Here is a 25792-nt window from a genome sequence, read left to right as displayed (position 1 = left end):
GTTGCTGTCAGTCGCAGGGACTAAATTTACAAAGACAGGAAACAAATCTTGGGACATTCCTCAGAGATTAAAGAGATGAACCAAGGCCATCTAGGATGAACTCTCTCTCTCTCCTCTCAACTATACTATAAGTGTTAACTTGAATCTCTGAAACCAATAGGTATTAGCACACGCGTAACTGTATGTGTGTGTGTGTGTGTATGGGCATACTGTTAAAAAATGTGCTGTACCTACAGGTTATACCTACATCTTGGAAGATAAAACAAACAAACAAATAAATTTTGTTGTTGTTAGTCGCCGGGGATATAAACGGTGTGACCAGCAGACAGAAAGATTAACATTTTTCCAGAGATTAAAGAGCTGAATTTTGTTTTGAAGGTATGTCAACCGCGTTAGTAAATAGGTATCATCTTCTAAAAAATGCACTTTTTGTGATAAAACTATTAAAAAAACCGGGTATAAAATTCTTAGTGAGTTTTTCTTGCGTTTTAACTACCAAAATAGGAGGTTTTAAGCATTTTTATAGGGGGTTTCAATTATTTGCAGGTTCTAACTATTCAGAGTGGACAGTCTGGTATGCATACCCGTGACTATGGGGCGACCATCTGTATTTCTATATTTTACCGAAAAACTTCGCATTTATTTTTTAATAGTTTTAATGTTAACCATTTCCAAATGAATTTGAAACTAACAGTTAGAAGGCTGAATTTTGCACTAAAATTACTTAGTCCATAATGCCCTGAAATTTACAATATAATGAAATGAACAGAAATTCAATTTCTAGACTTCTACACTTTACCTACCTAAAATTCGTATCTACGTTCTCATGCAAAATTTGTAGATGAACCCATCAACAATGATGGTGATAACACCCAAACCATCATAGTGATGATGTGCAGGGTTTAGTTTATGAGTAACTCAAAAAGAAAAATAGAGATCTTGAGAACGAACTAACCCAAACTGAAAAAAAATAGATATAATGAATGTAAGTGAAACCTGGTATTCCCAAGAGGCTGGTAATGATGATCAAATACAGGGGTTCCAAACTTTTAGATCAGATAGAAAAAATAGGAATCATGGGGGAACTGCAAATTATGGGAGGGACGTAAAACAAAGAAAAATATATGAGAAATATAGTAACTCAGAATGTGAATTAATAGCGGTAGAATTTTAATCTGAAAAATTAATGAATATCGTAATACATAGACCCCCTAATATTAAAGAGTTTGACACAATAACAGAAAAATTGGATGATATATGTAGAAATCATAAAGATTGGACTATTCTCCTATCCGGAGACTTTCACTTTCCTTTCGTAGATTGGAAAGAACGAACAGGAGATTGTGGTTGAATTTATACATATAAAAAAGAGAGTAATAATAGTGCAGAAGATAAGAGGCAATTCAAAAAACTATTAGATTAGATATGCTACTAGAACAACATTCAACAAATAAATCACCTGCCTACAAGAAAGGAAAATACTTTAGACCTAGTATTTGTGAATGAGGTGAATTATGTTAAAGAAATAATAGTTTATAATGCGAGTATTTCTGACCATAATATCATAGAATTAACCCTTTAACGCCGACTGGATGTATGCGGAAAAATACTTATAGTCCTACCAGCCTAAACTTTTGAATCACGCGCCTTGGGGGATGCTGGGAGTTCACGGATCAAGGTGTTGTTTTGTTTACAATTGTTACGCAGGCACGCAAGCGTGAATTTCTTTCTTGCCGCACTAAAAAGTATCGGTGACACATCTAGGAAATTATTTCGTCACTGACATAATTTTTGTACTATTTTAAATTAGCCTTTACATGGAGTATTATATATGAAAATGTGCGCATTTTATGTAGAATACAACAAAAAATATTCATGATTGTAGCTTTTATCAGTTTTGAGATATTTTTATATAAATAACGATAAGTGCCAAAATTTCAACCTTCGGTCAACTTTGACACTACCGAAATGGTCAAAAAACGCAATTGTAAGCTAACACTCTTATATTTTAGTAATATTCAATCATTTAACTTCATTTTGCAACAAATTGGAAGCCTCTACCACAATATTTCGATGTATGGTGAATTTATGAAAAAACGTTTTCCTTACGTCCGCGCGGTAACTCTTCCGAAAAAAATCATACGTGCGATTGTGGTAATGTTTGCACCATTTTAAATTAGCCGTTACATAAAGTTTTATATATGGAAATGTGCATAATTTCATGTACAATACAACTAATAACAATCCATGGTTGGAGCTTTTATCAGTTTTGAAATATTTTCATATAAAAAATGACAAGTGACACATTTTCAACCTTCGGTCAACTTTGATTCTACCGAAATGGTCGAAAAAAACGCAATTGTAAGCTAACACTCTTATATTTTAGTAATATTCAATCATTTACCTTCATTTTGCAACAAATTGGAAGTCTCTACCACAATATTTCGATGTATGGTGAATTTATGAAAAAACGTTTTCCTTACGTCCGCGCGGTAACTCTTCCAAAAAAAATCATACGTGCGATTGTGGTAATGTTTGCACCATTTTAAATTAGCCGTTACATAAAGTTTTATATATGGAAATGTGCGCAATTTCATGTAAAATACAACAAAAAATAATTGAAGGTTGTAGCTTTTCTCATTTTTGAAATATTTGCATATAAATCACGATAAATAGAAAAAAAAACCATGTTCGGTCAAATTTGACTCTACCGAAATGGTAAAAAAACGCAATTGTAAGCTAAAACTCTTACAGTCTAGTAATATTCAGTCATTTATCTTCATCTTGAAACAAATTTGAAGTCTCTAGCACAATATTTAGAATTATGATTAATTAAAAAAAAAAAACTTTCCTTCCCTCCGCGCGCAGATTCTCCCCCGCAAATCTCCGAAATGCATAAGTCGCATTCTCGGAATATTTGCTCCATTTCATATTAGGCATTTCATAGAGTTTTATATATGAAAATGTGTGCAATTTCATGTAGAATAAAACGAAAAATATTTGAATGCTGTAGCTTTTCTAATTTCCAAAATAATTGCACATAAAAAATATATAAAAAAATTTGACATTCGGTCAAATTTAACTCGTCAGATATGGTCGAAAACTGCAATTGTAAGCTAATACTCTTACAGTATAGTAATATTCAATCATTTGTCTTCATTTTTAAACGAATTGGAAGTCTCTAGGACAATATTTAGATTTATGGTGAAGTTTTGAAAAAAATATGTTTATGTCAGTGCATTACGAATTCATGCATCATTTTGTGATAATATTTTCCCTGTGTTGCTTTTATTGTTTTACAATGTGTTATATACCAAAATGATCGCAATTTAGTGTACATTACAACGAAAAAAAAAATTAACTTGTTACCTTCAACCGTTTTGCGCATAGCACGATTTGAATACAATTATATATGAAATTTTGTTTTCGCGCTATCATATATTGCATTATTTATATATGATAATGATAATTTTTTTCATTTCTGATGGTTGCATACTAAACTTCAAGCAATGACAAAAAAAGGAGCCAAAAATAAACTCTTAAGCTTGAAAACTAAGCGCGCTGTGATTTTTTGAAAAAAATATTTTTTCCACTTCCGCGCTCACTCCGAGACCGCCTTGGCACACAGAAGACAATTTTTAATATACCCCTTCGGCGTTTAAGGGTTAATAGTCTATTCCAAAGCAAACGAAAACAGAGATAAGCAAGAGATGAAAAAATAAGAAGGATATGGAAAATACAATTTCTATAGTAAGAATATAAAATGGTCAGAAATAAATGAAGAATTAAACAAAGATTGGGATAACATAGTCATGAGTGTTGATATACAGGTAAATACAGATATATTATATAAAATATTAGAGAAAATAGTTGATAAATATATACCGAAGAAGAAAAGTAAACATCAGTCATGCATACCAAGACACAGAAGGATCTTGTTCCAGAAAATCAGAAAGTGGAAAAAAGGTCTTGCAAAAGAAAAGAATGCATGGAAAATGAAGGAACTTGAGTATATCTTAGTTTTACCAGACCACTGAGCTGATTAACAGCTCTCATAGGGCTGGCCCAAAGGATTAGATATTTTTACGTGACTAGGAACCAATTGGTTACATATAGCAACATGACTTACAGCTTATTGTGGGATCCGAACCACATTATATCAAAAAATGAATTGCTATCACCAGAAATAAATTCCTCTGGTTCCGCATTGGCCATGGCGAGAATCGAACTTTGGACCACTGGGTTAGTAGCTGAGTGCGAAATTCACTCGCCCAACGTGGAACACCCGTGATGGAACTAAAAAAGCAAGATAGAAAATGCAGACCAAAAGATTATACAATCAGAAGAAAATGAAAAATTGGACTTGGAAGAAAAAAAAAAAAAAACCCTAGTAAATATTAAGAAAAACCCCAAACTATTGTCCTCATATGTGAAAAGATGAATAAAAGAAGAATAGAAATAGGGCCCTCTAAGAATGAAGGGAGATTAACAAATGAAAAAAGAAGTATACAACATATTAGCAGAAAGATATAAGAGAGAATTTACCCCTAGAATTGATAATGAAGATAATGATACAGAAATAATGGATGAAAATAGTGAATATTTAGCAGACATAGATATTAATGAAGCCGATATTGTGCAAACTATTAATGAATTAAATGGATCAGCAGCTGGGCCAGATGGTGTCCCTGCCATATTGTTAAAGAAAGTAGTTCATTCTATCGCAAAGCTGCTTGCAATATTATTAAGGCAAAGTGTACTAGATACAGGCAAGATTTATGATGAGCATAAATTAGCATATATTACCCCTACTTTCAAAAGTGGATCAAGACTAGAGGCAAGTATATTATTATAGGCCTGTGAGTCTAACATCACATATTATGAAAGGGTAATGAAGAAAAATATTAAACATTTAATAAAAAGTAATTTGTTTAATATAGGACAACAGTTTTGTACCTGGAAAAAGTACACAAACCCAACTGTTAGTCCACTGTGAGAACATATATAAAAATATGATAAATGGAAAAGAAACAGATGTGGTTTATCTAGACTTTGAAAAAGCTTTTGACAAGGTAGACCATAATATATTAGCAAAGAAAATTATAAAACATAATGTAGTGGACAAAGTAGGAAGATGGATAAAAAAATTTATACACAACAGAAAACTGATAGTTATTGCAAATGATGAGAAATCGGATGAAGCTAAGGTAATATCCAGTGTGCCACAAGGTACGGTGTTAGCGGCATTGCTGTTTGTTATTATGATTGCAGACATAGACAGTAATGTTAAGGACTCGGCAGTGAGTAGTTTTGCCGATGACACACGAATAAGTAGAGAAATTACTTGTGATGAAGAGGTATTTACCTCTGATAAATTTGAATCAATAAATTATTCACTAATAAGGAAGTGCTGCATATTGATTTTTTAGCATGGCTCTTAAGGGTTAAAACATAATTTTCTATGCAATTTTAACATCAGTAAAATGAAAGTTCCTATGGATATTTTGATTCAATCCTCAGCGTTGGTGATATCTTGTTCAAAATTGTCTTCGTTGTTGTCAATTCCATTCATTAAAAGAATCTGTTGACATTCCTCATATGCAAGCATTTGGCTAGAACAGATAGACCAATATAATATATATATATATATTATATATATAGATATATATATATATATATATAATATTATGGATAATTATATTATATTATTATATTATATTAATTATAATATATATATATATTATATACTATATTATATTATATATAGATATATATATTATATGACTAGCCACTGCTTGCCCTCTTAAGAGTTACTCTTATGGTCCCATTAGGGGGACTCCATAAGATAGATCGGCCAATATACACAAAACTCTCTCTCATAGTTGGTCTTGGCCAGAATAGCGTCTGACAAGGTACGAATGGACTCAAGGCAGAAGGGTTCAATCGCTGTCTACAGTGATTAGTACCTCAGTCTTTCCACTGACCCTTATCACATGGAGGCGGCAACAGTACGAGTCAGCCGTGTTCACCTTTACTTTTAGATCTGCCCTTTAGCCTTGACTTCCTTTTTTTTTTAAATCACATTAGAAATATTGTTACTTAAAATCATGAGTCAATTATTTAAATTTAGTTTATGGTGTAAGAATATGTTACAGACTAACATTCTGTCCCGGTAAGGAAGCTACAACCTTGATTTTGCAAGAGGTGATTAACCTCTTGGCTTAGTTTTAAACAAAGTGCCCCTTTTGTTCTTTTTTATTTCTATTTCAACATTAAAAGTTTTGTATTAGAACAACCCTGGGAAACTTTGAGGTCAGCCAATTACAAAAAAAAAAAAGCCAGTATGCACGTTTGAGAGAAAAAAAATCGTACAAATATTCGCTACCTGCTATGAGAAGTTGAAAACAGAAATGACTCCGAGACGGTAAATTTGTGTTTTCTTACACATTCATTTAGATATAATAAAGCGTACAAATAATGGAATTGCATGTGTTATACATCGGCGGAAAGGCCGCGGAATGCTCTATCGGATGGAAGTAAGAACAACGCGACTTGATGATTGGTTACAATGAAAATAGGGAAAAAGCGTTGTCCTTACAAGCAACTTGCTGACCAAATATAGCTGTAAGACTTATGAAATTTTAAATTTTTTTGTGGATTTCAGTATTCTCTTTACAGCACAAAGACTATCTTTAATTTTGCTAAAATTACATTGAAATGTTTATTTATTGTCTATACCTGTTTAGTTATTTGAAGCCTTGTGCACGCAGTTAAAGAAATCAATGAGCTGTTGGTTTTATTAAACAATTCTCAAAAGTTCAAAGTCAGTGAGGTTGCTGACAGACAGACATGATGTGATGTGTGTTGTGACTTCCAGCAAAATTGTTCTGTAGGCTTTATGTATAACTCCTCACAAAGACCAATTACTATTACTCAAAATACATCTCTGCTGTAACTGCAGCCCATATTACTGTAGTCAGTGAAAATATATATAAAACCTTTGGTAAATGTTTTGTCAGAAAAATTATATTGTATAGTACATAATTTTATGACTATGGAATGTTGTCAACATAAATGGGAATGTCTAGTAAAAAGTAAAAAATTTTAACCTAGATTTTGTGGTTGTTGCAGTCTAAAAATCAAAATGATTTCAGCCATTCTGAGACGATATTTGTAGCTCCCTACAGATATCATAAACTAAACCTAGTTTACTTTGAGCACCTGCTGATATGCCTTGAGAATTGTAGCTCCATCTAATTAATCACATCAAGTGTGTCACTGGTAAACAATTATCTTTCACCAATCAGGAATCAGATATTCAAAGCCGAATAATTTTACAGGATTATTCTCCAATCTGAGGATTCTGAATCCTGATACTTCAGCTGGAATATGGACTTACAGTGTAGAAGTGACTGTAGGGAACAAATGCAGCAAGATTGGGGAACAGAGCCAAGTGAATCTTTATTCAAAATTTTCAGTTAGGAGGACCAACCTGATCACTATTCATCACAACTGCCCAATCTTAACCTAGGGTAAAAAAACCGCATGGTACAGGGGTGGACCATGTACAATCAATGTGTACAACCCCAAGAAAAGTACATTATAACACGTCCTGACACCGGAATAGAGGTCTTTAGCTCTGTTTCTCACCAACAAGAAGTCGCGCCTGATGCCCATCTCCGATGTCAGGACGCGTTATAATGTACTTTTCTTGGGGTTGTACACATTGATCGTACATGGTCCACCCCTGTACCATGCGGTTTTTTACCCTAACTCAAACCTTTCCAAGATGCAAAATGAGCCCTGGAGGGCTGTCAGTCTTCAGCCTCACTAGTTCAATTAATTTAAGGTAAGGGAAAATTTGGCCAAGTACTTATTAGCATGCAACATCCCAAGGTAAGGTAAGGTAAGCTCAGCCCAGGATGAGTGACCCAAATGTGGCTTGAAGGTAAAGCACCCTATTCAGCTTAGGATATGTTTTGCTATGTGAAAGGACCTTAGGATGTATTGTTAAGGGTCCAGGGCATGGTGAATCCTTCCTGAACCGACCTAGGACTGGATGGTAGATCTTTTGAGAGTTGACTAAGTAAGAAAGGATGTATTAGTCAGGTGTGGTTGGTGTTTTGGGCAAGAATAATCTGATCAATCTTGGTTGTCCAAATTTAAGTGAAGTTATTGCAAGATCAACTGTGTAGGCTTCAAGTGAAATTGGTTTAGTATAATCTATAATTTATAACCATCACGTGAAATTTGCCTATAACCTCTGTATAAACAAGAAGTCACTGCCCTATATAACTCTTTGTTTCCTTGACTGTAAAGGATATAGTAGTCATGTCATAATCTTAAAATGTTAATATATAAAAATAATTGACGATACAAAAATTGCGTATACAGGTGATGTAGGCTGCCAAGCAATAAAAGTAGGCTGCAACACTTGTAATGGGCATATACAAACACTTGTAATAGTTATATGCAAATACTAGTTGTGCAAGAAACTATTTTCCTTTCATCTGTACAGAATTGTATGTTACAGAGTGCCTGTCATCAGCTAAGTATGAAGGGAAGTATGAAAGGAACATTTTCATTCAATTTCAAGAAGACTAATCCTTTCAAAAGAACTAAATGATTGTTGGTGGTGATTACACAAATACACAATTATTTCCATCGCTCCAAGTAAACTTGGTGTTAATTAAGGATTCTTCTATAGTTCAGGACTGGCTAAGAGTTGAACTATAGTTACCAGTTACTGATCAAAACATTTTTCAGTGGGTTAGCATTGAAGGGATATTATTTATTGCTTTCAGGAACTTGTTCACAGCTGTATTGAAAGGTTCAGGAGGCTGATTTCATGAATTGTAGAGCCTAGAATACTTTCATGAATAAAAAAAAAACTATAAAGATAGTCAAATAATTGTTGGAAGACATTCTTGAAAGCTGCATCTTGTGCCCAAATACAGCTATACAGTTGATGACTGTTGCAACAGAGTTCAGATGTGATGGGCAGGATTTTATATAAGGAAAGGTAGCCAATTTAAACAGAGTTCCAGATAACTAGATTTTTTTTGCAAGCAACGTACAAAGCAGCAAATGGTTAATAATTAATTGTCATGATCATGTATGCTCTTGCATCAGCTAAACACGAATGGTAAAATAAGCTACGAACTGAAAAAAGTTCTTGGAGTATGGGATTTAGATTTTGTTCTGCTGTTGTAGAATTGAATGAGAACGATTCAGTGGAGGATGGTGTGGTCACTGTTATTTAATTTATTTAACTATTACTGAAAGCAATTTCTATGAGTACTTCACTACCATTTTGTATACAAGGCCTGATACAATATTTAGACTTTGCATTTAAGAGTACCTTGATGAGCCCCCCCCCCCCCCCCCCCCCCCCATCCATAGAGAGGACCCCAGAGGTGTGGAGAGAGGTTGCCAAGAAGATTTCTTCTTCAACCAACTCTTAAGAAAATAAACAAGGCTGGGACATTCTGCCAACCTATCAGAGTAGCCAACATAGTGACTATTGGTGCTGTTAGCTGTTAGCTGTTGGAGCTTACAAAGCATAGGCATGGAAGCAGGCAATTTTCGACAACGAACATATGCCATATTGTGGAGGAGAGGAGAGGTGCCTTCAGACTGTGCACAGAGAGGTCTTGTGAAAACAGTGTGCTTTTTCAGTGCAATGTGAGCGTGGTTCAGCACAGGCAGGTAAATATAATGTTTGTTTTGTCACAGGGCAATTAAATTGTAAGGTACCAATCAATATCTTGGTAAAAATCTAATCATACAATGAGCAGTGCATTAAAATCTGGTACATTATGTACTACATATACCTTGAAATTCAACTTTTGTTAAGTAAAAATTCTTGATAGTAGTTTTATTTTATTAATCCCTCTTCCTCTCTACAGGTTTTGACTGCTGCTGTATGCTAGAAAAAAAATTTCATACACAGCTCTATTTACACCCGAAGAAGCAGGGAGGGTCTGCACAGCACCCCTGGCATGGGTCAAGCTGTTATGGAAGTTACAGCTACAATTTCATGTAACCACATGAATTTTACAAGATTTTTACAAGTAAAATAAAACTATACAATAAATATATAACAGTCATTTTTGTAACTTGAAAGCTTTGTACAAAAATGACTATGTATAAGTGTAGGATGTTTCCATATGATGCATATGAAAGTTACTTGTATTCCCGCCAAAATGTGTTTAAGGCGGGAGAAATTGAGTCTGGGGCAGTCTCGCTTGAGTAAGCGTAGCCTCAACATTGTCACGTGCACTGCTGCTCATCATGTATTGAACTGTGTGAAAATACAGCTATTGCATATTGCTCGTGTTTGAGTATACCCAACCTGCTTACATGGCGCAGTGATATAAGGACCTGGGAAGCCTTCAAGATGTCGGGTGCAAGATATTCAACAACACCAAGAAGAGGGGCCCTTCGACGGGCTGCACGTAGCCGCACCAATTATGGGAACGAGGACCTGCTGAATGCCATGGCAAACCTTTTCTTGCAGCAGCGACAGAGCAGTGGTGCCCTCTCAGGTATGAGAGCAATTATGCCCAACAACTGTTCGTACGAAATGTCACAAGGAGCATTTAGGAAGTGGCGTAGGTCTATGATAGATTGGTTCCAAATTGGCAGGGTTTCAACTGAAGATGCTGTGCTAAGCATTCGTTTGAACTGCGATGATCAGTTACAAAGGGCATTGGACGCTTGTTACACGTCCGATGAATGGAAAGCCCTTCCTCTACATCAGGCATTGGATGCCGTCCAAGAAGTAACTCAAAAGTCTGTGAACCGTGCAATTCTGTGGGATAAATTTTTTAGTGCACAGCAAGGGCCTATGGAACCCGCGAAGACATATGTACATCGGTGTCAGGAATTGGCTTTAGATTGTGCTTTCCGCTGCCCTCGGTGCCAAAATGACATGAGTGACTATATGCTGACTCACAGGTTAGCCAGTGGTTTAAATAACTGCGGATTGAAACAAGAAATACTCCAAGACTACGAAAAATATAACAGTGTCGCCAAAATACTACAGAAGTGTGAAATATATGAGGCAGCTGGAAGGGATAGTGGGGCCAGCAAAATTAACCAGAGACTCATTACTGCCAAGGTGGGGAAAGAATTGCTGCCCTATAATAATAATAATGAAACAGAACACAGTGATGTTGCGGCAGTAAAATCGAACTTTCGTCGACAAAAGGGTAGTAAGCTACTCATGTCAGGTAAGAGATGTGATAATTGTGGATGCTTTCATGAGAAAATTAAATCTAGCTGCTATGCAAGTGAAGTGTGTTGCCACAACTGTGGTGTAAAGGGTCATTTAGCTAGATATTGCAGAAAAAAACGTGCGAATAACAAGGCAGCAGGCATTGAAGTTGACCACGTTGATGACACCATGTCAGTGACGGCATGCACATTAGTGCAACACTGTGGAGTCCAGCAGGTGACAGCATTGGCGGGAAAGCTACCGCATGTGCGCGTAAAAGTTGAACATAAAATGAGACGTGATGTACCAATGTATGAAGCATTTATTGATGCTATTGCCGATACTGAGCCTGAAGTTTGTATTATGGGGGAAAAGGTTTTGCATCAATTAGGACTGAACGTGAAACAGTTGCGTCGTTCGAACGCCAGGGTTAATCATGCAGCCGAAAAACCCATGAGAGTACTGGGTAGTGTGCGTTGTACAATAACATTGGGTAGAAATAATGCTCTAAACATAGAGGTGTTAAGTAGTGTGCGGTGTCTCTAGGCTATACCTATCTATAGATGTATGTAAGTGTTAGGATTAGTGATTCAACTTTCCCCATCAGGTCAAGGTAGACAGAATATCAGTAAATAATAGTTGGTATGGGAACTAGGCCCCAATAGTTGGGGTGGTGCCAATGAATGTTCACCAGTGATGGGAGCAACCCCCTCCCATGAAATCATAGAGTTGCCGTTCTCCCCTCAGGAGGACAATGTACCTAAGCTCAAAAGGTGGATTTTGGAGCGTTTCTCTGGTACGGTATTCAATACTAAACGGAATCCATTACCGGAAATGAAGGGAAAGCCACACCATATCCACCTTCTCCCTGATGCAGTCCCATACGCATGCCATACGCCAATTCCAATTCCCAAACATTGGGAGCAAGAGGTAAAAAAACAGCTGGACGACGATGTAAAACTGGGAATAATCCGCCCCGTTCCTACAGGAACTGCAACCGATTCGTGTGCGCGAATGGTAGTAGTAGCTAAAAGGAATGGAAACCCAAGAAGAACAGTGGATTACCAAAAGCTAAACAAATATTGCAAAAGAGAAACTCATCACACTTTTGCCCCGTTCGACATGGCATCCAGTGTGCCTGTGCGTTCATACAAAACTGTAATATATGCCTATTCTGGTTTCCATCAAGTGGAATTAGATGAGGAAAGTCGGCACCTGACTATCTTCATATCCCCATGGGGTAGGTACCAGTATTGTAGGACCCCAATGGAACATGTCTCTGCCTCGGATGCATACTCAAAGCGCTTTGATGATGTACAGTGAGCCCTCGCTACTTCGCGGTTCGACCATCGCGGATTCACGACTTCGCGGACTTTTTTCATTACGTATGTATATATTATAAAAGAAATATATCGCGGATTTTCCGGAATTTCGAAAAATAGCCGTTGATATATGAAGACCCAAATATTTGAGTTAATTCATTAATAATTAGTAATATCTGCTCTTACTGATGGTTCATTGCATTACATATGACATATAATTCAGTACAGAAAGAAATAAAACACGAAAAGAGAATGTGATCATATGATAATTCAGTATACGTAGTAAAATTAAATCGAACATGAAACGCAAATCAGATGCAGTCTGACTTTGTCATATTTGAATGGTGTAAGGCTGCTGATGGCTACTACTACAAATGTAATGGATGTGCATCTTTTCCATGAATCTTTTGTATGTATACGTAGTACTACATCCAATAATATTGTTTGTTGCAAAAATCACATCTCGAATAAGCGTACGTATCTTACAACAAAACAATCGTAAAATAGCGTACATAAAGCATCTATAGTACCTTGTACATATTTGAATTTGTAACTACTACGTAGCATGTAAGACGGACTGTGATTGGTTCCAATGCTGATAGATGACGAATCAGCTCCCAAGTTTTGTAATCTAGCCTGTGATTGGTGTTTTGACCGCTTCTCCGATCCACAGCAGCTTGGCTTGTCTCCGACCAGTAGCATCTTCTCGCGGCCACTTTGTTTGCCGCTCTCTCGCCCGGTAGATGCTACTACGTTACTGTGTAACTTTAACCTGTGCTGTGCGTGACTGTTTTAAGTTGAACTTTTTGTTGAACTTTCTGTTTAACCCCTGCAATGGCTCCCAAGCGTTCTGCTTCTGCTAAGGCTGGTAGTAAGCCTAAACGCCACCCGAAAAACTGATGACGATTGCTGAGAAGGTGACACTTCTCGATATGTTGAAAGAAGACAGAAGTTACGCGGCCGCAGCCCGCCCATTTTGGAGTGAACGAATCCACCGTTGCTGCTACATTAAGAAGAACGAGGCGAACATTAGAAAGATGGCTGGCATCACCTTTAGCAGGTCAGTGAAGCGAGTTGTTACTGCTCGTAATAAAACGATCGTCCGTATGGAAGGTGCTTTAGCAATCTTGATTGCCGGCTGCCGGAAGAAGAACATAGCCTTGGATATGAACACCATCCGAACCAAGGCTTTGAGTTTGTATGAGAATTTTGCGGCAAAGGAACCTCAAGACGACGATGGCGACCATGCTGAAGAAGACGAAGATGATGTACTAGATGAACCTCAAGCAGGGACATCCACTGATTCCCAGCCTCAGAAACAATGTTTTTCCGCCAGCAAAGGATGGTTTGCGAAATTTTAGAAACGCTTCGGCCTGAAAAGCGTTTCCCTGCATGGCGAGGCTGCTTCCGCTGACACTACCGCTGCTGAAACTTACGCAAATGAGACATTTAAGAATATTATCACTGAAGGTGGATACAAGCCCGAACAAGTGTTTAATATGGATGAGACCGGCTTGTTTTGGAAGAGAATGCCGTCGCGAACTTTCCTGTTCAAAGAAGAAGCCAAAGCCTCTGGCTTTAAAGCATTCAAAGATCGTGTTACCCTCGTGATGTGTGGCAATGCTGCTGGATTTTTGCTAAAGCCGGGGCTTATTTACAAATCGAAAAACCCTTGTGCTTTGAAAAATAAAAATAAGAATCTCCTTCCCGTGTACTGGATGCATAATCCAAAAGCATGGATTACGAAGATGCTGACCTCCAACTGGTTCCACCAGTGTTTTATCCCACAAGTCAGTAAATATCTCTTAGAGAAGGGCTTGCCATTTAAGATCCTTCTCCTTATGGATAACGCTGGTGGACACGCAAACTGATCTGTCGCATGAGGGCATTCAGGTTGAGTTCCTGCCACCCACACAACGTCATTAATTCAACCGATGGACCCAGGGGTTGTTATCAGGGCGTTCAAGGCCCTCTACACGAAGAATACCTTGGCGGACCTCGTTGCGTGTGTGGATGCTGCCCAAGATGATGAGGATGAAACATTCAATTTGAAGGCGTACTGGCGGCAGTACACAATAGCCACGTGCCTGCAAAACATCCAGAAGGCACTGAAAGAAATGAAACCTGCTACTGTTAATGCGAGCTGGAAGAAGTTGTGGCCCCAGATTGTTTACGATGACAAGGGATTTACACCTGCTGAGATTCAACACTCTGCAGTACGGAAATCTGTGCAGTTGGCTTCGATAATTGGAGGTGACGGGTTTGGCGACATGACGACTGAAGACGTCGACGAGTTATTGGACCGCCATTCCCAGCCGCTCGAAGACTTGACGAAATCGGCCAGTGACGAAGACAGTGAAACACAGGAAGAGACCCAAGAAATTGTCGAAGAAACGGGCTTAACATTAGAACTGCTTGCCAAGCTCTGCAACCTTGCGAAGGAGTTGAAAGAATTGTCGCAAGAGTGGGACGAGGATATGGTTCGTTCTCTGCAATTCTGCAACAAAATCGATGAACACATGACTCCCTACAGGATGCTCTTCGAGCAAAAAAAGAAGCAGCGGCAGCAACTTCCGATCACAATGTTCTTCCAGCCTCGCAAAAAAGAGCCAGTTCCTCCTGCTAATATCTATGCCTTCGGAAGAAATTGAAGAAGTGTCCCAGGAAGAAGTTGAAGAGGTGTCCCAGGAAAAGACGCCTCCGTCTGAAGAGACGTAAAATACTATTGTTGGCTGCACAGTAGAAGACATCATCAGCTTCATCATCATCATTTCTACTGTGCAGCAAATTCATCGCCATCATCATTCAAGTTTTTCTTCAACTTCTTTCTTGGTGAGTACAGTAACAATCTTTATTTTTTTATACTTTAATATTCTAACATTTTAATATTTGTGCCTGTTTTAGTTTAGGGTACTGTAGTACATGCATTAAGTGTTCTGTACATTAAAGGGTGGTTTGTTAACAGTACTACGTAAAGGGAGGGTTTTAAAAGTCTGAATATACATGTTAAATAAATACGTAAATATTGTGTCCCTACTTCGCAGATTTTCAGCTATCGCGGCCGGGTTTGGAACCTATCTACCGCGATAAACGAGGGTTCACTGTAATAGTGGACATTCCGAGAAAATCTAAATGTGTCGATGATGTTCTCCTATATGATGATACTGTGGAAGGAGCGTTTTATCACACGATAAGTTTTTTACAAGTGTGTGAAGAGAACGGAGTTACCCTCAATCCTGATAAATTTCAATTTTGCCAACGCGAGGTAGACTTTGTAGGCTATGAATTAGGTTGGGACAATTTCAAGCCAGGTGAGGAAAAGCTGTCTGCAATCAAGAGCTTCCCAATGCCAAATCAACCAACCATCACTGACATAAGGTCTTGGTTTGGCCTCGTAAACCAATTGGCACCATTTGTTGCTACCTCTCAACTAATGGAACCCTTTCGAGACCTCCTAAAAAAGTCTACCAGTCGAAAGGTATACTGGGATGAAATGTTACAGAATGCATTCGAAAAGACTAAAGAAATTTTATGTCATTTGATTGGGGATGGATTGGCCTATTACGATAAATCTAGGCGAACTGCGGTAATCACTGACTGGTCACGTGATGGGATGGGATTTCTGGTGTTCAACAACATTGCAGTTGCGAAGAGGATAAAGTCCCATTTTGTTGCAAAAAGGGGGATGGAAGCTTGCCCTCTGTGGAAGTAGACATTTAACCTCGGCAGAAGTCAATTATGCAGTCGTTGAAGGAGAGGCTGCTGCCGTGGTATGGTGCTTTCAGAAAGCTAGATTATTCCTACTGGGATGTCCCAATATTATCCTTGTTACTGACCTGACCACCGTCCGCTGGTCAAAGTGTTTGGTGATAGAGAATTGAAAGACATTGCAAATCCTCGTTTGCTTCGATTAAAGGAAAAACATTACAAAACAGTTTCACAGTGAAATACATTCCTGGGAAGAAAAACTCAGCAGCCGATACTCTTTTAAGATACCCAGTAATCAGAAGCCCAATAAATGCGAGTGACAGTGAGATGGGGGAGGAGGTTGAGAGTTCGTGCGTTGCAGCGTTGATCACGTCGCTGAGTGATGACGTCATAACCCTCGACTGGAATCCTGTTAAACAAGCTGCTGAAAGCGATGTGGAATATCAGCTGCTAAAGACTATGGTAGCCGCAGGTTCTTGGCCGGTATCAAGAAATCTAGTCGACTCCAGCATAAAGCCGTATTTTAACGTACGGGACCGACTTGGCATCGTGGACGAACTGGTGGTGTATTCATATGATGAAGGGCACATACGTCTAGTAATACCTGTGTCACTACGAGACCGAGTTGTCTCTAACCTACACTCAGGCCACCAAAGTTCTGATTCAATGATTCATAGGGCACGACAGGCTGTGTATTGGCCTGGGATGGAGGGTCAACTGAAACTCATGAGGATGCAGTGCAGAACATGTGACGTCATCGCTCCATCCCAACAAAAGGAACCGCTGTTGCCTACCCCACCCCCTGAATATCCTTTTCAACAGACGGTCACGGATATGTTTCAAATATGTGGAAAACAATATTTGGCATATTCAGATAGGCTTACTGGTTGGCTGGAAATTGCCTTCTTTCCAAGTGGTGCTACTTCTGCTAAGTGATCCCACTCTTCCGACGATACTTCATGCAGTGGGGTGCCCCGGAAGAAATATCCCCTCGACGGGGTGGCCCAATTTGGTAAGCACTGGAAATGGCTAGCTTCCTACAGAAATGGGGGGTTAGGATGAGAATATCCTCAGCCCATTACCCCCAATCCAACGGGAGGCAGAGGCAGCAGTATGTACAGCAAAAAGAACCATTCAAGATAACACAAGAAGTGACGGAAGCCTCGACACAGATAGTTTTGCAAGAGCCATTTTGCAACATAGAAATACGCCCCTAAGCGACATAGATAAATCGCCGGCACAATTAGCCATGGGACGACAACTCAAGAGACTCAGTCCCCATGATTAAAAGCTATCATAAGATAACAGAGCATTGGGCAGACATTATGATAGACAGAGAGCAGAAGATGGGTAGACACTTGAGATATGTCAAGTTCTGTCATGATTCTAGTGCAAAGAGACTCCGCCCCTTGCAAACGGGTACCACAGTAGCAGTGCAAAATGTTGTCTCTAAGGCCTGGGATCGTATTGCAAAAGTCATTGAAATGAAAGGAGACCGCCAATATGTCATAAAATTAGATGGTAGTTGAAGAATATCAACGAGAAACAGAAAACATCTTCGGGAAATAAGAGTGCAAGATTCCCCATACTCGTTCACTTTCCCCCGCTGACTCGTGTGCTGACGCAACCCGCCATGAAGAGGGACGGAGGTAAGTAAATCCTCTGAGTTGGCATAAAAACTACATTTTTCTTTTTTTCAATATGTACAATTTGATTTCTCTTTAGTTATGCACATTTTTTTTTTTGCACTGAATATGTGACCATTTTGTAATAACTTGTCAACTTCATGCAACTAAATGTCGTCCTACTTTGCAATGAGCACGTAATCACGTTCCACTTATGAGACTTGTTTTTTCTTTCATATAACACCATTTTGTCGTCAGTATGCCTTACACCTCTCTTCTGTATTAATTACTTGATAAACCTTTCAATTTCATGAAAAAGTGTTAAAACTACATTTATTTATTTAGAGAAGGATAGTAGGATGTTTCCCAACATATGATGCATATGAAAGTTACTTGTATTCCCGCCAAAATGTGTTTAAGGCGGGAGAAATTGAGTCTGGGGCAGGCAGTCTCGCTTGAGTAAGCGTAGCCTCAACATTGTCACGTGCACTGCTGCTCATCATGTATTGAACTGTGTGAAAATAAAGCTATTGCATATTGCTCGTGTTTGAGTATACCCAAACCTGCTTACAATAAGACAACCACATTAAAATACAGATTGATATACAGGTATGTAAACCTTTAGCTTGTAGTTTTCCGATAGAGAGTAACTTCCTCGTACAATTTCTACGTAAAAGGCATGTAAAAGTATTTGCACATAATTCTTGTTACTTCAAGAACATTGGTGTTGTTTTGGGAGTCCACCAGGGTCAGTGGACAGCCATATATTAGTTGGGGGCTTTACCAGAGCCTTTGCCTCCTCTGCCACTTCTGCGGCAGAGCCTTCGCCACCTCTGCCACTTCTCTGGCAATGAGAAACTGAAAAGAAAAAGAAAAAATAAATTAATAAAATGAAAAAGAAGTACTATAAAGCAAATACAAATGCAGTATTTATAGCAAACACATATAAAATAAAAATGCAGTATTATTAGCTGAGTTTCTTAGCAGTGAAGCAGTTTCATTATGCTTGTAAATGCAGTACTTATATATAACAACCCAATTCATATTACATGTATTAATTTTAGAAACCAGAATTACAATGAAACTGCTAATGAACTAAAAAAAACCTGTATTGTATAAATTTACCTGGGGTCTATTTGCATCCTGGCTGCAGCAGTATCCAAAAAGGAGTGTGAATTATAATTGGAAGCTTCAAGTCAGCCAGGCTGAGAGACTGTCCACATGTCCTAAAAGCAGACACACCATGGAATGATGTGGACACTAGTTAAGAAATGTCAAGTAATGGTACTCTGGTGGGTAGAGAGGGCATCACTTCCTGCCCCGGCCCCACTGGTGGTTGGTTGGAGAGGACATCACTTCCTGCCCAGGCCTGATTGGTGGGTGGAGAGGACATCACTTCCTGCCCAGGCCTGATTGGTGGGTAGAGAGGACATCCTTCCTGCCCGCACCCTATCCGTGAGAGTTCTTGAGGAATCACTGTCATATCTGATCCACTTATGCTTAGATATCTTGAGCTTCTGACCTGAAAAGCAGAAAGTAATTTTTAGACATTGTTAAGTTTCTCTGCATCTGAAAATTGTGTCCTGTTTCTCTTTAAAAGTATTCCACAATTACTATTTCTTATCTTTCATAATTTTGGTCAGAAAGCCTTTTGAATGTTAAAGATCCTTCCATAGAAAAAAAAGAGAAGTGCCTTTTTTCATCTAGAACATTACTGAACAGTGGCCATTGTAAAAAAAAAAAACCTTCCAAAATACTACAAACATCTTGCACTTTGTAAAAAAGCCCTTTTTTAAATAAAGGAAACATTAGAGGCCTTTATGAATATAGAAAATACAAACAGGCTTTTTTTATATGTGAAGATGTGAAAAACAGGCCTTTTTATACATTTGAAAAGGAAAAAAATGCCAATTTTATATATAAAAATGGTGAAAAAAGTAATAGTGGATGTAATATGATATTTCAAATCAGATATCATAACCATTTAAATGTATACATGAAGTAATGTTTACAGTTGATAATCAATTAGTACAAGTAAGCAGGAGTTACTTGCTCCCTTATATCAAATAAAGTTTTGCTTTTTGAAAGGGGGAAGCTCCACCAATGCTCACCACTGACCAACCTAGTAACCAGGTGTTTTTCTAGCTTGTTCTACTTTACAACTTAATATGAAACAAGTATGAACACTAATGAAAGCTGTCTTAACCTTGGGTACTCCATAGGTTAGCCAAGCCTACAGGATACTTATGAACCTTACTTATTATTCTTTAGTTTTTATTCACTATATTTGTGCTGACATTTATGATGTTTATACAAAAGTACACAATAATAACCATTATTAGTAATTTTTTCTGACAATAGAGGGCCTTCCCACCACTCCAGCTCCAGAAGAAATAACTTCTGGAGAGGACTGAAGCCCGTTGAGAAGCTAGATAAATTGATATCTAACCACTCATACCCTGAGTGACGTACAATGATATATGGGATAACCATTGTATAGGGAACCAAAGAGAAACTTTGTTCAAGTTCTTTTCGAAATGTCATGTGCTCTAGCCTGCACAGACGTGGTGGTGGAATCATCAAGAGCCAAGTATGCCTGTCTGATTGCTTTCCGTATCCAAATATACATAGTATTCTTAGAACCCTCTTTCTTCGCACAGCCTGTGCTAACAGAAAGTCTCAGGCAGCCTGGTCTAAGGTGCCAAGTCCTTTTAAGATAGCAACGCAGGACCCGGACGGGACACAACAAAAGCTCTTGAGCATCACCACCCACAAAGTCATTCAGTGATGGAATGGAAAACGAAGTGAACCTGTCATCGTGCACAGAGAAATTTTGGGTCTTGGCCACGAATTCCGGGACAAATTCGAGACACTGACCCCCAATCCCTGGTGTGCTTCACATCATAGCTTAGACCGTGGAGCTCTCCTACCCTCTTGGAAGATGCCAAGGCCAGAGGAAAACTGTCTTGAGCGTCATGTTCCTGTCAGATGAGTGACGCATGGGCTCGTATGAACTCTTGGTGAAGCTCTTGAGAACCAAGGAAACATCCCACATCGGAGGCTTGAGCTCCCAAGGAGAACTCGACTGCTCAAACCCCTTAACTAGCAAGGAAAGTTCACAGGAAGAGATGTCAATACCTCTAAGGTGTAACACCAAACTCAGAGCCGCCCTGTAGCCTCTAATGGCAGAAAAGGAAAAACGTTTCTTGTCTCTGAGGAAGGTTAAAAAGTCTGCTATTCACTGAAGAGAGGTTGCGAGTGGAGAAAAACCCCGTTTACGACACCAATCACAGCAGATCGCCCATTTGCCTTGGTAAACCGTGGAGGTCGACTTTCAGCCATTCCCATTCATCATGCCAACAGGAAACAGCAACATTCGTACAGCGCAGACCATGTACCAAATGTATGGTAGCTGGGAATTAAAATGCAATGGTCCTGCCTCAACTTGGTGGATGAATTAATGTACCAAGATAACCCTAGTTAGATTTTATGTTAGATTTTTAGACAAACAATGACGTTTTCATCCAACCAAAACATAATCTCATATAAAATTGCTCAAAACACCTACAGTCCTACATGGATCACAAAAAGCTCCACTATAACACAAAATAAAAAATAAAAAATAACTCTTCTAAAGAAAAAACAGCAGATTAAATGCTCTACTTCAAGGCTTCACTTCGTACCACTCACATGTTTCATACAAGAAGGTCCCCCCAAGCAACAAGCATGCAAGCAGCCTCATGGGAACACAAGGCTGTGACGACAACTGCAAGTAAATCACTGAAAAAGACAAGAGTTTACCAACCACAGGTTTGTACCGATCAGTTCAAAGAATGAAAACCTCCAACATCCTGGGCAGATACATAAGATACTACCCAAAGTTAGGGGAAAGACTAAGACTGTAAAACATTACAGCTACCTTTCTAAAATCCTCACACACACCTAGAAAGACCTCTGTAACTGTTAAGACCTGCTTCCCAAAGTAGTAATCAATTATGCTGTCCTCCCAGAAAAAAAACAGGATGTATAAAGCAGCACAAGAAGAAGCAGCAGCAGCTGTCAACAGCACCTCAGAGAACTGAAATACTTTTGGACACATTCTCTGACAACTGACCTAATTATCGATCACCAGACAATATGTACTCGGGGAGGACAACTGTCAAGACACAAATGAAAAGGCAGGCAGCAACGAACGCAATATCCAGGGAAAAGACAGTAAACACCAAAATTGAATTAACTGTCAACACAAACTTGATTTGAAAGTAGGCCTATGCAGGATTCCAGAGTAGGGAAGGACCCGACCTAAATTGTGTAACAGCTAGCGTCAACATCATCCCTTACAATTGCACACTGTTTATAAAACTGCCCTATCACTTACAAGGAAGCATAGAGCACAACATGGCAGTGGCTACTAAAATCTTTAAGGTTTGCCAATCAACATCCATATAGGCCTACAATCTTCATCTGTGCTCCATTCCTAAGAGTATTCATTCTCTGTGAACTTGCAGACTTATAAGCGAGTTCCACAAAAATTAGAAACATCAAACCTACGAAGGAACCTGCTCGTTTTGCGCAGGCACTAAGTGTACAAGCACACCATCCTGCTTCAGTGACTTCGTGTTAACCCAAGACTGAAAGTGATGCATGCTTGCGGACAACTTTTCCCTAATTTGATTTTCTCTTATTAATACAAAAATACACAGTAAAACTTTCATGACAAATATAACTGCCTTTTTTCTAGTTTGAAAACACTCAAGAGAGTGAGCTGCTACTTACAAAATCTATCAACTACCATGAAATTCAAACAGCTAATCAAAATAGCTTTCATAAACACTGAAAGGAATGTGCACTGGCAACAAAGGAGTCAGACGTCACAAGAGGAGATCCCATGATGACATCAGAAGTTGTTCTGTCGTATGCTACTCAACAGAAGATGTCTTGCGATGACAGAACGCCTAACGGCCGCCCACCAAAAAAGGTGGCGACTGACTTGAAATTCAAGAAGATTCCAAAGAACATGATGGTGTTCATTCAAAAGAAGTACCAGAAGGTAAAGGAAAATACAGAAAGAGGACATCAATCATTCGACAAACAGATAAATTAACAAATTAATCAATAAAAATAACCAAGCGAAATATGCTTGATTTGGCTTCTTTTAAAATTAGAATATAAAGAGACAAACAAACTCATTGAATACCTATAAAACTATAAGGTTTGACGATGCCTTCATTCCAGACATTGTAGGACACTCTATGCAGTGCATTATTCACATCTCTTCGTTCTCCCAGTGTGAGCATTCAAATGCTAGAAGTTCTTTAAAATTCTTTGAATAAGTGATGTTGCTATTAGTTTTGTCCTTCATTATTCTGCTCTGTGTCAAAACAGTTAAGTCATATTTATTAAGATTACAGATTTTTCAAAAGGAAACCTCGACAAAAATTATGTATACATTTCTTCAAATGCTTTCTTCAAGGCTAACTTGAGACTTGCATACACGCAAGTTGACCCATTTTTGAAGGTTAAAACAAAGATTCTGCTATAATAATAATATAGTAATAATAATAAAAATAATAATAATATAATAATAAAAACTGCTAAAAAATAAAAATAATATAAAAATAAAAATAAAAATAAAAAAATAAAAATAAAATAAAAATAATAATAAAATAATAAATAAAAATAAAAATAATATAAAAATAAAAAATAATAATATAAAAATAATAATATAAAAAACTAAAAATAAAAATAAAAAACTAAAAATAAAAATAAAAAATAATATAAAAACGAAAAATAAAAAAAAATAATATAATAAAAATAAATATAATAACTAAAAATAATAATAAAAATATAAAAATAATAATATAATAAAAAAAATAAAAATAAAAATAATAATAAAAATAATAATCAATATAATATTAAAAATAATATTAATAAAAATAAAATAAAAATAATAACTAAAAATAATAATAATAAAAATAATAATAAAAATAACTAAAAAATAATAAAAATAATAAAAACTAAAAATAAAAATAAAAATAATCTAAAAATAAAAATAAAAAGTAATACTAAAATACTAAAAATAAAAATAAAAATAATACAAAAATAAACATAAAAAGAATATAAAATAATAAAAATAATAAAAAAATACTAAATAAAAATAACATAACTAAAAAACTAAAAATCAATAAAAATAATAAAAAATAATAATAAAAAAAATAATAATAATAATAATAATATAATAATACTAATAATAAAAAATAATATAATAAAAACAAAATAAAAATAATAAAAATAATAACTAAAAATAAAAATAATACTATAAAAATAAAAATAAAAATAAAAACTAAAAATAAAAATAATAAAAACTAAAAATAAAAAATAATAAAAATAATAAAAATAATAATAAAAAAAATAATAAAAAAAATAATAATCATAATAAAAAATAATAAAAAATAATAATAATAATAATAAAAAATAATAATAATATAATAATAATAAAAAATAATAATAAAAATAATAATAAAATAAAAATAATAAAAAATAAAAATAATAATAAAAATAAAAATAAAATAAAAATAATAATATAAAACATAAACATAAACACTAAAAATAACAATAACAATAACAATAACAATAAAAACTACAATAAAAATAAAATAATAATAATAATAATAATAATAATAATAATAATAATAATAATAATAATAATAATAATAATATGTGGAGCTGTGGCAGAGTGAGTTACGTCGTCAATGGACTGGTTAAGCAACACTAGGGCTGGTCAGTCGTTGGATGGGTGACCGCTCTCCTCGGCGTAGATTCCTTGGGGAAGGATCTTTACCATAATTTCCTCAGTCTACTCAGCTGTAAATGTACCTATTCTGATGGGTAAATAGCAAAAATCAGTAATGATAAAAAAAAGGAGAGAAATGATTTTTTTTGTATGGTGTTTTTACATTGCATGGAACCAGTCATTATTCAGCAACGGGGCCAGTGGCTTTAAGTGACTTCCGAATCACGTCGAGAGTGAACTTCTATCACCAGAAATACACATCTCTCACTCCTCAATGGAATGGGCAAGAATCAAACCCGCGACCATCGAGGTGGGACACAAACATACCAACCACGGTTGCCCCCGTAGGCGCTTAGGAAAGAAATGAAAGATTAAACGACAATGACGTAAATGGAACTTTGGCAATAGAGGAGCTTCATCCGGCAGCCAGGTAATCAGCCCAATTGAAGGGGAAGATGGTCAGGTACTTGGAGGTCGTCATCCAGCAAACTGACCACCGCAACGACAGTAACCAACAGCCAGAGACTGGAGGCTATAGAAGCAAATTCGGGGAAAATATGGACAACAGAATGAGTAAACTGAAAGAGTTGGCAGAAAAAAGGCTAAGAGGCAAGAAAACAAGGGAGGAACTCAACGAGAAATGCAAAGTACAGGAGAGGGAACTAAACAACACAATAGAAGATGTAAAACAGAGGCTTAAGGCCAAAGCACATAAGATCCAATGGTACATGAGCAGGAATAAGGGATACCAACAGAACAAACTATTCGGAACCAATCAGAAAAGACTATACAGCCAACTAAGAGAAGACAACCACCAAGAAATTCCTGAAGCCAAACCAAGTAAGAGACTCTAGGAAAAACATATGGAACAATCCGGTATCACACAACAAACATACAACATGCCTCCAGGAAGTCATGGAAGAAGAAATAGGGAGAATAAAACAAAGATTCACTGAGATCACGCAGACACAGACAGAAACCAACTAAAGAAAATGCCCAACTGGAAAGCCCAGGTCCGATGAAGTCCATGGATACTGGCTCAAAACCTTCAAGGCCCTACACCCACTAATAGCAGAACACCACCAGCATTGTATCACAAATCACCATGCACCCAAACGGATGACCA

At 37.1% G+C, this 25792-nt stretch overlaps 2 protein-coding genes across 2 annotated transcripts in view; one reads left to right on the top strand and one right to left on the bottom strand.

Moving 5' to 3' along the window:
* Positions 1–14474: 14474 nt before the first annotated feature.
* LOC135215754 (tigger transposable element-derived protein 1-like) lies at positions 14475–15191 on the top strand. The gene has a single exon (XM_064250709.1). The coding sequence runs from the start codon at positions 14475–14477 to the stop codon at positions 15189–15191; it is 717 nt and encodes a 238-aa protein (XP_064106779.1).
* Positions 15192–18604: 3413 nt separating this feature from the next.
* The window catches only part of LOC135215277 (uncharacterized), a 524407-nt gene continuing 517219 nt past the window's right edge, over positions 18605–25792 (bottom strand). The window contains exon 14 of the transcript XR_010314642.1: positions 18605–18731. The gene's annotated coding sequence lies outside the window, so the exon portion shown is untranslated. The remainder of the gene's footprint in view (positions 18732–25792) is intronic.

The sequence above is a fragment of the Macrobrachium nipponense genome, chromosome 5 (genome assembly GCF_015104395.2).
Source record: "Macrobrachium nipponense isolate FS-2020 chromosome 5, ASM1510439v2, whole genome shotgun sequence".
Lineage (NCBI taxonomy): Eukaryota > Metazoa > Arthropoda > Malacostraca > Decapoda > Palaemonidae > Macrobrachium > Macrobrachium nipponense.
This window is presented reverse-complemented; position numbering and strand designations above follow the sequence as displayed.